This window comes from Arachis stenosperma, chromosome 8 (assembly GCF_014773155.1).
Source record: "Arachis stenosperma cultivar V10309 chromosome 8, arast.V10309.gnm1.PFL2, whole genome shotgun sequence".
In the NCBI taxonomy this organism is placed as follows: Eukaryota; Viridiplantae; Streptophyta; class Magnoliopsida; order Fabales; family Fabaceae; genus Arachis; species Arachis stenosperma.
In genome coordinates, this window is record NC_080384.1 from 53,676,228 (window position 1) to 53,689,839 (window position 13,612).

At 32.1% G+C, this 13,612-nt stretch overlaps 2 protein-coding genes across 2 annotated transcripts; one reads left to right on the top strand and one right to left on the bottom strand.

Annotated features, from left to right (window-relative positions):
• Nucleotides 1-563: 563 nt before the first annotated feature.
• Nucleotides 564-3,664, top strand: LOC130944158 (phenylacetaldehyde oxime monooxygenase CYP71AN24-like). Its single transcript, XM_057872343.1, has 3 exons — nt 564-1,091; nt 2,041-2,505; nt 2,955-3,664. Exons 1-3 carry the CDS (start codon nt 633-635, stop codon nt 3,558-3,560), a joined length of 1,530 nt encoding a protein of 509 aa, XP_057728326.1. The 5' UTR covers nt 564-632; the 3' UTR covers nt 3,561-3,664.
• A 6,888-nt stretch (nt 3,665-10,552) lies between these two features.
• Nucleotides 10,553-11,608, bottom strand: LOC130946232 (uncharacterized). Its single transcript, XM_057874902.1, has one exon. It carries the CDS (start codon nt 11,606-11,608, stop codon nt 10,553-10,555), a length of 1,056 nt encoding a protein of 351 aa, XP_057730885.1.
• Nucleotides 11,609-13,612: the final 2,004 nt, after the last annotated feature.

The window sequence follows — 13,612 nt, forward strand, 5'->3', positions numbered from 1 at the left end:
TGATTATTAGTATTTGGTGGGAGTATGGAAGGTGGTGGTGGTAAAGGTAATGGAGGGTATTTTTGTCCATAAAAAGTTAAAAGGACGATTTTTATACGAAATAAAACATTTATAACAATTCTAAATAAAAATTACATGAGGGATGGTTTCAATTCTGACCCTAAACGTTAGAGACCAAAATAATACTTACCTTTTTTATACTCAGTGATTAATAAGTGGTTAATTTTTTATATCCACGTAATATAATTGCATATAAAACATTTCATAGTATATAATATATATATTTTAACATTTACTCATAAGAGTTTCTACATATAGCATGCTTTATTTATCTATTTAACGGCGGCTTAAACTCTTAAAAAAGATAATAGCTTAATATGAGAAATACCACACGATTATTTTAACACCATCTTGAACATTATATTAAGATATAATCTATGATGTTTAATATTTACTCATAAGATTCAAAAATAAAGAAGTCGATCCAATTTCACTCTATTTCTACTTTTAGATAAATTAGGCAAAAATTCTGTAAACACTAAAAAATCCACTTTATATTAATTAAGACACCTCAACTTTTCAAATTACCCCTGCTTTGCATTTCTTGCACACACAAACACAACAAAATTAAAATGGCACTTGCTCTATCAGTTCTAGAGAAATTGCAACATCAACCAAATTCAACCCTCTCTACCATATGTTTCATAATCATAAGTATCTTGTGTATTGTTAAGTTCACAAGAAGAAACAACAAGTTCAATAAACTTCCACCATCTCCACCAAAGCTACCATTAATTGGAAACCTTCATCAACTAGGAAAACTTCCACACCAATCCTTAAAAGCACTTTCTGAGAAATATGGCCCTATTTTGTTGCTTCAGTTAGGGCAAACTCAAGCCCTAGTTGTGTCTTCAGCAGATATTGTTGAAGAAATAGTGAAACAACATGATGTTGCTTTCTCCAATAGAGCAAACACTAAAGCTGCAAAGATATTCTTCTATGAATGCAAGGAGATTGGTTTTGCACCCTATGGAGAGGAATGGAGAAAGAAAAGGAAGCTCTGTGTTAATGAGCTTCTAAACACCAATAGGGTAAGAATTTTGATGAACAAAAACTTCATTCTTATTCAAAATATATTCATAATTATTTGACATTATATATATTTTATTTGTTACATTTAAGAGAAACAAAATAATATTTTAATAAAGTCATAAAATCATTTTTTTCAAAAATTTAAGTTGATAAGAACAAATATATGAATGGTTATATCTCTAACGTGCTTCTTCTTTAAACAAGAGTTTCTTTTGGATTTACGTAAAAAAATTTTGTATAAGTTTTTTCTTTTTCTCTTTATATAGGTCTTATGATGAATTTTTTTTTAAGATTAACAATGATCGAATTCTAAATTTTTAAGTTATAGAAACTTTGATATTATATTAAGAAATTATTTTTTCAAAATTTTAACTTGATAAAAGAAGGCAAATGAACAATTATATCTCTATAATTATATTATAGAATTTTTTGGATTTGTGTGAATTTTTACATAATTTTTTTTGTCTCTTAGTCAACAGGAATCAAAATCTAGACTTTTGAATCATATAAGTTTTGATATTATGATATCACATGCACAAAATCACATATTTAAAAAGTTTAAGCTAATAAAAAAATGTACTTAAATTATATAATTTAAGTTAAGGTCACAAGTTTAAGCTGTGATAATAATTACTAATGTAATTATTAAGCTAGAGTGCATACATTATATCCTTTAAGAATATATATTATTGTCTTTAAAAAGGTTTTTACTAACAATTCTATAATTGTCACTAAAATCTTTTAGTGACAAAATATAAGATAACAAATATCTAATTGTTACTAAATATATTAGTAGCTATTTTAGTATTTTTTTTTATTATTACTAAAAACAAATAACTAATTATTAAAAATGATTCTTCTCGTAGAATATATAAATGATTATATATCTAATAATATTGTATTCAATATTTATAATCTTATTCAAATTCGTATTTCTCAAACATATAGGTAAAGTCCTTTCAACCCATTAGAGAAAATGAAGTATCGATGATGATTAACTCCATACATGAAGCTTGTGCAAAAGCATCGTCGGTGAATCTATCTAAGCTGATTATTACAACCTCAAACAACATATCTTGTAGGTGCATTTTCGGGCTAAAGTTCGAAACTAGTGATGATGGTAGGAAAAGCATTGCAGAGGTTGTGAGAAAAATGCAATTTTCAAAACTTGGGGTTGGAGATTTGTTTCCTTCATTGGATTGGGTTGATGCTCTTACAGGTTTCATGTCAAAAATAAAGATTATTTATGCCGAAATGGATGCGTTCTTAGAAGAGGTAATTGAAGAGCATAAGAGAAAGAAGAAAAATTGTGATGATAATAATAAAGACTTTGTTGATGTACTTCTTCAACTTCAAGAGAGGGACATGCCTGAGTTTGAGCTCACAAAAGATATCATGAAAGCACTCCTCTTGGTTTGATTTCAAATCTCTTACTTTTATTACCTTATTTATATCCCTTTAAAGTAATCACTTTTTGAGTAAATTTTATTTGTTTATACAAAGCAAAAATATTTGTTAACTAAAAAGTGTTAGCAAAACACAGTCAAAATTTGTCTTATATAATATTTATTAATAATTACAATAATTAATAAATATTAAATAAGATAAATTTTATTTTTTTTCCTTAACATATACAAATATATAAATAATTTGAAAATATTAATACTTGAAAGTTATTTATTGTTTAAAATAACTTGCCACTACAAGAGAAACGATACTTAGTAGCGGGAAATTACCGGCGTCTCGCCAAACCCCCGCAAATTGATGGAGAATAAAAAGTGCTTAGATGCTTAATAATAATTATTATTATTATGTTAAAGATAATTTAGAATAAATTAATTATGCATCTTCGTTAATTGTAGGATTTGTTACTTGCTGGAAGTGACACTGTTTCAACAACTATTGAATGGGCCTTTGCAGAACTTGCTAATAATCCAAAGATCATGAAGAAAGTTCAAGAAGAGGTAAGAAGAATTGTGGGTGGAAAATCCATGATAGAAGAAAATGACTTAAATGAAATGAAGTACATGAAGTGTGTGATCAAAGAAACTCTTAGATTACATCCACCAGGTCCACTTTTGATTCCAAGAGAAACAGCAAATAGTGTGGAAATAAAAGGATACCACATTCCCAAAAAAGTAACCGTGTATATAAATTCATATGCAATTCATAGGGATCCTAAATTATGGGACAATGCTGAAGAGTTTATTCCTGAAAGATTTGAAGATAGCCAACAAGTTGATTATAAGGGAATAGATTTTCAATTTATCCCATTTGGTATTGGGAGAAGGGCTTGTCCTGGAATGTCATTTGGAGCTGCTTCTCTTGAGTATATGATGGCTAATCTTCTCTGTTGGTTTGATTGGAAGGTTATTCCTAATAATGGTGCACTGATAGATATGAGTGAGTTGAATGGGTTGACCGTTATCAAGAAACAACCACTTTATTTGGAGCCAATGCCTTATTAAATTTGTTAATTAAGCCCCCTAATTAAGGGTGGAAGGAATTCAAGTGTGTTATTGACAATGTCGAAAATTCTTTTGGTAATATGTTTTTGACTATTTTTCTGTTATGTACTTATGTGTTACTACTATTTTATTTGCTTTTTGTTTTGTATGTTTCTATTTGTAAGCACTTTGTGTTATGAATCTTATTAAACTACTCTTCTACCTTAGCCTATGACAACAGTAAAAAAGTCTCGTGACTCATAAATTCAGCCCAACAGAATACATACATTCAATTACAATTTTAGTCTTTATTATTTTATCTTATCTTTATTTGCTTTTATCTTTCATAGGACAATGCTCTATATATATATTTAGTTTTACCTTCATAGTTTACAATTCAATTCAATCAATCGACAATCAATGAATTTTTTTCATCTATTCTTTTCCTATTCTTTCACAATTTTATCAAATCTTCTTCCACTTGTAGCAAGAGCTTTTATCAAATATAGAGAAAAAGCTTGTGAATAAAGCTTGCAAACGAGGAGAAGCTCTCTACATAAAACTTTTTATTTTTGTGGACAATTTTAACCCCCAAATTAAATTTCAGACAGCTCTATTCCTCATCAATGGCGGGAGGTGTTCAACCAGAACATGATTAAATCTGTATGCTATATCTAGTAATCCGAGGTCACATCATATTGTTTGCACTTATTCTAGGTCCATTGGAGTTTATCATTTCCATCCTTGTTCAGCTGTAGAGAGAGTATACGAGCATTGATGTCAGGGGAAAACACTGCCTCAACTAAAGTCATATTCCTTCTTCAATCTTCTGTAAATAAATCTTTAACCAAACTTATGCCTATTAATGAACTGTTGTTGTTGCTTATATGAAATGGGTAAGGAGGAAGTAGCCAAGATTCTTGCCAAATAAGCACATTTTCACCAGAACCTATACTCCATTGCATGCCATTCTCAATCACTTTTCTCCTTTCTCATAGTCACTAAATAGTGATAGGATTTTTATGCAAGCTTTTTCACTAGGCTTTCCAAATATGATAGAGTCGTCAGCAAATAAAAGATGATTGACTGTAGGATATTGTCTGTGTATTGAAATCCCTTGAATAATCTTGTTTTACTATGCCATGTGTAATAAATAGAATAATCTTTTTGTACAAAAAAAAAAAAAAAGATACGGTGATAAAGAATTCCATAATAATGAATATATCTTGTTGGCTAAAGTAATTATATAATTATCCCTCCACATGTATAGAATAAGAAATATTAGTATCTAATTCTTTGACCCAATATATTCATTTAGTATCAAAGTCTATTATCTCTAAAATAAACTATAAAAAAATTCATTCAGCTCTATCATATGTTTTGTTCATATCCAATTTGATAACCATTTCACATTTTAACCGATTCTTTTTTGTTTTAAGGTAGTGCATGCAATCTTGCGCTATCAAGATGTTTCATTATAGATAGTAGTCTATCCTTAAAAAAAAATATTTTGAGATCACTATATTATTCATGAAAACTTGGAGCCTATGAATTAGAATTTTTTTAAATAATTTTGTAAAATACTAAACATAGACTAATATATCTTGCTTGTGACATATTTCTGGCATATGATGAATTTTTCGAGATTAAATATATCCACATATGCAAGGTAGATAGAATCGCGAGTTGACTCAAGGAAACATACAAGTTTATGTTTCTACTCTCTCTTTCCGTCACGCTTCTACTACTCGAGTCACTGAAGTTGGTTATGCACAGAAACGTCGGGAAAAATCGCAAAGTCGTCAGAATCGCAGTTTTGCAGGCAATCTACGGTTGGAGAAAAAAATTGGACCAAAACTTGGTTTTGTTGTGCAATACAGAACCCAACTTGAATCCCAAGCATAATGTGCTGAGAAGGTGTTAGAACCTTCGATTTTTCTCTATTTTTCCCTCTCAATTGCTTCTGATGTGTGTAACCCACTATGCTTTTTTTTTTATTTCATTACTTCAACAGGGGTTATTCTATTAGAAGAGAGATAAGGATATGTCTGAAAAAAAAATATTATTTTAAACAAAAACAATAAAAAGAAGTAAAGAGTTGAAATGGTGGTGTGAGAAATGAAAATTTTGAAGAAAAATAAAGATGAAAGAGGGCAATCGAGAAGAGAGTGGCGATAGACCTGAAATGATTAATAAAACTGGTTTATTTTTATTTTATTTTTCTTTTGAACATTTTAAACTTTTTTCCTTGTTCTTTTCTTTTTTTAAGTCGCTTTTTTTTAATGAATATCTCTTATTGATTTTTTTATATCTTTTATTTATTATTTGCTTTATTGCTTTTAGTTAGACAAGTTTAACCAATTTTTTTTTGTCCAAGTGGTGTTTTAGGCTTATAGCATATACATATAATATAATTATGAATTACTAAATTATTTTTTGTTAAAATTAATTTGAGAATTAGTTATAAAATTTATTTTATTTGTTCATCTTTTTTATATTTTTTTTATAATTTACGAGTTATATTTACGTTTCGTCTTACAATTTTACGAATTACAATTTTATTATAGTCGACCTAATTAAAGTAAAAACTATGAGTTTACTACCTTGCACATATGGTTAAAAGCCTTAAGCAATCTACCTCTACCAACAAAAATTATAGACCACCTTAAACACATCACCACCAATAATATTTTAATAGTATTAAAAAAATTGTACTATAAAATCATCATCTCAAGTGCACTCTGAAGACAACACTGAATGTGACCCTCTTGATATTTTTTATAGAGATCAATTTTATTAACCTACAGTTTATAAAAGCTATAACCGAAGGCCTAAAATCTTCAAACATCGCTATTAGAGGATGAAAAGATTCCTTTAAAATAATTTTCCGTTACTAAAGCAGTATTTTGCGGGTTCGAGACCATTTCACCGTCATTTTCAATTAGCCTCCCAAATTTTATTTTTTCAGTTTCTAAATTAGAATTTCTAATGAAAGAATTTAGTGTTATTATCTCTTTCTTTCAACCACTTGCACCTAGATTTTCCTTCTAAAAACTCTCTTCTCTTGATAGCCCCTCTTCTAGTCTCTTCTCCAACTCCAGCACCTCCTCACCACCATTATTCCGTGACCCGTAACTATTCTAATTTAAGATTTAAATTATCAATTTTCTTCCTTGAGTTGGATTTATTTTGCTAATGCCATTGCACTGAACGGTGCTTATTGTTAAAGTGGTGAGTTCTGGAAGGTGAAAGAGGAACTTCACGAAACTCAGAGAAGGGAGAGTGTGTATCTTGTTCACATCTCAATTACCATTCTACTGAAAAATAGAAATGCAAAAACTAAGCATACAAAGGAATGCTGTTGATATATATAGTCACTAATTACTCTACTGCTAACTAATTTTTCTAAGCCCACTACACTAACTAACTAGTAGAAGTGTTAAGTCATGTAACACCCCCTTTCAAGCCAGAACCAGTTACATCCATCATTTTGAGCTTGTCATGACAGTCTTAAAACATCTTTGGAGTTAAGACTTTAGTCAATATATCTGCAGTTTGATTAACAGTTGAAACAGAAAGCAATTTTGTCATTTGTTCCTGCCATTTGTCTCGAACAACATGACAATTCATCTCTATATGCTTAGTTCTTTCATGAAAAACTGGATTGGCCGCAACATGCAAGGCCGATTGACTATCACAATATATTGCAATTGGCTTACTCAATTCAATCTTCAAGTCTCCAAGTATATTTGTGATCCATTGCGCTTCTCTGGTAGCCATTGCAAGGGCCCTATATTCTGCCTCACATGAAGAACTGGTCACTGTGTTTTGTTTCTTGCTTTTTCAGGATACAATAGAAGTTCCTATGAAGAAGCAATACCCTGAAATTGATCTCTTTGTGTCTGAGCAGGCTCCCCAATCACTGTCTGAAAAACCAGTTGGTTCCAAGTCAGTTTGGGATGAGAACATTAGACCCAGGACAGGTTTGGCCTTGAGGTATCTTAATACTCTGATGGCTGCTTCAAAGTGTTTGTCAGTAGCACAGTCTAAGAATTGGCTTAATTTTTCTATTGCATATCCAATATCAGGTCGGGTATTGGTCAAATAGAGTAATCTTCCTACTAATCTTCTATATTCAGATGCTAAATTGAGTAAACTTCCTGAATCTTTTGCCAATTTTATTGTGTAATCCATTGGTGTAGTTGCTGCCTTTGCATCCATTAATCCATACTCATTCAATAGGTCGATGCAATATTTTCGTTGACATACTGCAATGCCCCTCTTGCTTCGAGCTATTTCAAGGCCTAGAAAAAAATTTAAGTCACCCAAATCTTTGATCTTAAACAAATCATGCAAGTGCTTCTTGACAGACCCAATTTCATCCATGTTATTTCCAGCAACAATTAAGTCATCTACATATACCAAGATGGCTGTAAATTGTGAACCATGACATTTTGTGAAGAGACTATAATCATTTCGAGATTGAGTGTAGCCAAAATCGATCAAAGTGGTTGATAATTTGGTGTTCCATTGTCTGCTGGCCTGCTTCAAACCATACAAGGATCTGTCTAATCTACAAACTAAGTCTGGTGAAGGTAATGTTAAACCTGGAGGGGGTCGCATGTATACTTCTTCAGCTAAATCTCCATGTAAAAATGCAGTGTTGACATCTAATTGGTGTACAAACCAATTCTTTACGGCTGCTATTGACAAAATTATCCTCGGTGTGTTCATTTTTACCACGAGACTGTAGGTTTCAAAGTAATCCACCCCTGCTGTTTGAGTGAAGCCTTGAGCTACAAGTCTTGCCTTGTATCTCTCCATAGATCCATCAGGATTCAATTTCAACCTGAACACCCATTTGCACCCTACTGCCTTTTTAGCATGAGGAAGCTTGGTAAGAGTCCAAGTCCGATTTTCCTTTAGAGCAATTAATTCTGCATTGATAGCTTCTTGCCAGTTTGGATCACAAACTGCCTCAGCATAGGTTTTTGGTTCTTTGTATTTGGCCAGGTTAGATTTTTATGTGATTGACTCAGGTGATAAAGGAAGAAGAGGAACTGGGGACTCAGACTCAAAGAAAAGAATGGAAGACTTGTCAAAAAATTGATCTGCCTGATTTAGTAACATATTTGTGTAATTTTCAAAAAATTCTTGAGAAGAATATGATAAATTGTGTGAAATGTTAGAAAAATCATTTGCTGATGCATTCATGCTATTGCAGTGATAATCATTGAGGTATGTGGGACGTCTTCTTTCTCTTAAGGGTCTTCTAGGTTGTGATGCTATGTCAGGAAATAGATGCATGTTTGAGTTAGTGTGGTGATGCGGTGATGGATGTAAAGAATCTAAATGAGATGATAGATGCATGGTATCTAACCAACCTTGGGAAAAAGAAGGTTCATCTAGATCTAGAAATGGATCCTCAAATAAAGATGCATGATGCAATTTTGGGACAGTTTGCATTTGTCTATTTTCATCATTGCTTGAAAGTTCCTGTAATGCAAATGGGAAAAAATTTTCATAGAATTGAACATTTCTAGAAATGAAAATGTTTCTATCTTAACATTATAAAGAATGTGTCCTTTAACTCCATCTTTGACCCCCAAGTATACACACTTGAGAGCTCTTTCATCTAGTTTTGTTCTATGTGTTGTTAATGTTGATGCATATCCGAGACAGCCAAACACCTTGAGGTATGATATATCAGGTAATTTTTGTTTCAAAATGTAGTTGGGTGACAGGTTTTGCAGTAGAGTACTAGGAATTCTGTTTATTAGATGCACTGAATGTCCTACTGCAAAGTTCCAGAACCTTTTAGGCATGTTTGAGTGAAACACCAATGCTCTTGTAATTTCTAAAATGTGTTGATGTTTCCTCTCTACTATGCCATTTTGTTGAGGAGTCTCAACACAGGTAGTTTGATGTATTATACCCTTAGATGCATAAAAATTTGGCAGCTTAAATTCATTTTCATTATCTGTTCTAACCTTTTTAACTACCATGCCAAACTGAGTTTCAACCATTTTAACATAATTTTTGACCAAATCAGTGGCTTCTCCTTTTGATTTCATAAAATATAGCCATGTAAATCTACTTTTGTCGTCAACCACAGTTAAAAAGTATTTGAAACCAGAAATTGAAGCTGTATTTATAGGTCCCTAAATGTCCATATGGACAATGTCAAATTTATTTTCACTCTTTGAAATTCTAGTTGCATATGGTAATCTTTTTTGTTTTGCATAGTGACATGAGTCACAAGGATTATTACAAGCAGAAAAATTCAAGTCATTGTATTCTTTTTTCATTACAACAATCCTATCATGAGGTATGTGTCCTAATCTGAGGTGCCAGAGCTCAGAGTTATCTAATTGTGCAGGCTGAACAGCTAGTGCAGATGCAGATGAAAGAATATATGAAGATGCAGATTGTGCAGGCTGAATAGCCAGTGCAGATTTAGATGAAAGAACAGATGAAGATGCAGCTTGAACAGGTGTGAGGTTTTCAAAAGCATACAAGCCTCTTCTCTGTTCAGCTACACCAATTGTCTTCATGGTAATCTTTTCCTAAATTTCACAACCAAATTCATCAAATGTAAGTTTTAATTTTGAATCGGCAGTCAATTTAGACACAGATATTAGATTAAACTTGAATGTTGGAATATAAAACACATGAAACAATTTAAACTGGTCTGAGAATACTATGGTTCCTGCATATTGGGTTATTGTACTGGTACCATCAGGCATATTAATAAGAACAGGTTTTATTTGATATAGACACTGAAAGAATGACTTTGAATAGGCAACATGATTTGTAGCACCTGAGTCAATGACCCAGGATTTTGGACTGAAATTAGACATTGACATTATGTAAGAGATACCTTGGCTTGACGGAAGTGTGGTGGCAACAATTTGATTTATGCTATGCTTTGGTTGTGCATCTTGCTGATTCAAGAGAGCTAATAATGCTTCCTTTTGCTCTAAAGTAAAGCCAAGCTCAGAATTGCCGAATGCTTATTGAGATTGATTGTTGTTATCATCACTTTCTTCAGCAACCAAATTGTTAATAGAGGCACCACCATTCTTGAAATGAGGAGGGAATCCATGCTTTTTATAGCATGTGTCTATTAGATGGCCATTTTTGCCACAATGACTGCACTGTTTTGAACCTCTTCCAGTCTTGTGATAATTGCCATGGCCTCCCCTACCTCCTTTGCCTCTATCCCTTCCTCTAATAATTCCACCATCAGTTCTTGCATTGGTTATCAATGCCTTCCCTTCAACTATTTCATTTATGTTAAACTGCCTCTCTTGCTGAAGCAAATCAGAAAAAATTGCGTCTACTTTGGGCAATGGTTTCATCAGCATGATTTGAGATCGTACAGTAGAATATTGATCATTCAATCCACGCAAGAGTCCTACAACACTCGAGTCTTTCTTATAACCTCTCAATATATTCAATTCACAGGTGCAGTTTTCAGAACATCTTGAACAGATCGGAATCGGGCACAAATTATCTAATTCTTCCCAAATCTCTTTCAATTTTGTATAGTAAGCAGTAATTGTTAACTCTCCTTGTCTTGTAGCAAATAGATCTTCCTCTAGTTCTGCAATTCTATATATGTCTCCGTGACAGTACCTATGCTTTAATTCTTTCAACAATTTCTCAGCGGAATTTATCCACACTACACTCTTAGCTATCTCAGGGCTTAAAGATTGATTAATCAAAGAAACTACATATGTGTTAGATCGTTTCCATGCTTCAAACAACGCAGTTCCTCTTTCAGGTTTTTTAATTGATCCATTTACAAATCCTAGTTTATTCTTTGATGTAAGTGTTCTCCACATAGCTTTCTCCCAAATTTGATAATTGTTTCCTACTAAAGGAGTCGAAAGTAAAGAAGAACCTGAATTTTCTCCGGGATGCAGAAAATAGGGACTCGCTGGATTCAATGCAGGATTTGATTGCGTTCTTGTTGCATTCGATTGCATAAGATTGATCTGGTTAACTAAACTTGCAAGAGCCTGAATGTCTACAGAAGAGAACGGTGGATTGTTATCTGACGCCATTTCTTCAATTTCTTGCTCTGGATTCAATTTTAAAGAAAATTTCAAGAACTGATGGATTTGTGAAATTTTCGCCCTGGAACTCGCTGATCGGATCACTATTTGTCTGGACTAGTTTTGTGCAGAATAAAGTAGCTCTCATCAGTCTCTATTGTGTGAGTTCAAAGGAGAAGGAAGAAGAAGAAGAAACAAAGAAGATGAAGAAACGGAGAAGATGAAATTGAAGAGGAAAGAAAGAAGGAGAAGAAGATGAAATTGAATTTGCAAGAAGAAGGAATTGAAACTACATGCAGGTTAATTGAATCAGCAGGGAGACGAGATCGAAGTTGCATTCAAGTTTCTTTCGAAGTTTCTCAACCCTTCCATCCACGCTCACCGCACCATGTTAAAGTGGTGAGTTCTGGAAGGTGAAAGAGAGACTTCACGAAACTCAGAGAAGGGAGAGTGTGTATCTTGTTCACATCTCAATCACCATTCTACTGAAAAATAGAAATGCAAAAACTAAACATACAAAGAAATACTGTTGATATATATAGTCACTAATTACTCTACTGCTAACTAATTTTTCTAAGCCCACTACACTAACTAACTAGTAGAAGTGTTAAGTCATGTAACACTTATTATAGCACTTTAATTTTTGAGCCAACAAATACGCAAGTGCAAGTGATCCATGAATTTTCATACTCCATACCTCCATAATCAGTCCGCTTATTTCATGCATACCACGCCATTTAGCTTGAAATTAAATTTGAATCTTTGTTCGTTAATTTTTTTATCGTTGTAGTTTTGTACTCCCCTTCCACACCAAACCAGCAAAAAATAATCTAATATTTCTCTGATTATTAATTCAAATTGATATTTTTGTTGGGTCATTATGAAGAGTTCTTGACCACCACTCTATCAAGAAGACTTTGAAAAGAAATCAAATGAGAAAACATAAGATGAGAAGACACTAAATTCAACTCAAAATCTTAAAATAATAAGTTAACGAATCTCTCATTTTATAAACCCCTTAGTCTTTCTTGTTTTTCTCAATGTGAGACTAATTTTATACACTCCTCACACTTGTAACATTAACAATCTCTTCCTCAAGTGTGAGTCTCCACATTAAGAAGCATCAACTCTCCTCTAGCTCCTCCACCACATATAAGTATTCGTCTGTCACACTGCCGTAGTACATTTTAAATACTATTTAAACCAGACCGATTAACTCATTGGCTCTGATACCACTTGTTAGACTACCGTGGGGAGCTCTCAACTATCGAAAAAACTTCGAGGAGGAATCAAGTGAGAGAACATAAGATTAAAAGACACTACATCCAACTCAAAACCTTAAAATAATAAATTAATGAGTCTCTCATCTTATAAACTCTTCACTTTTTTTTTTTACTTTTTTTAATGTAAAACTAATTTCATATATTTCTCACACTTACAACATTAACAATCCTATCACTGAGTCTATCAATTGGTTGTCATTAATAAATCCATCGAAATTTGCAATTGAAGCATATGACCTCATAAGTTCCCTTCATTTTCTTCATAACGTTTAATAGCATTGAAGTCTTCTAGTATGAGAAATCTTCCTTCGAATTGCCGAAACCAAGGGAAAAGCTCTTGAAATGTTGCACCCTAACCTGATCATTTGTACTCAAATACACACCCACCAGTCCCACAAACAATGTTCTTATTCTCATTTTTAACTGAAGTAATTATTATTTTAAAAAACAAAAAAAAATACATGAAATCAAATATAATTTTTTAATATTTAAAAATATAAACTAATAATTATTAAATAATATTTAAATTTTTCATATCACAAACATTTAAAACATGTATCACATAATTTTATTACAAAATTAAAAAATATATTTTATTTTTTTATTTTTATTTAACAATTACAATAATTTAAGAGATATTTATATAATTTATTATATTAGATTAAAAATTAAAAAATATCCTATATAAAACCTCATCCACTCCCTCTAATTCCCTCCAGGACTCCACTAC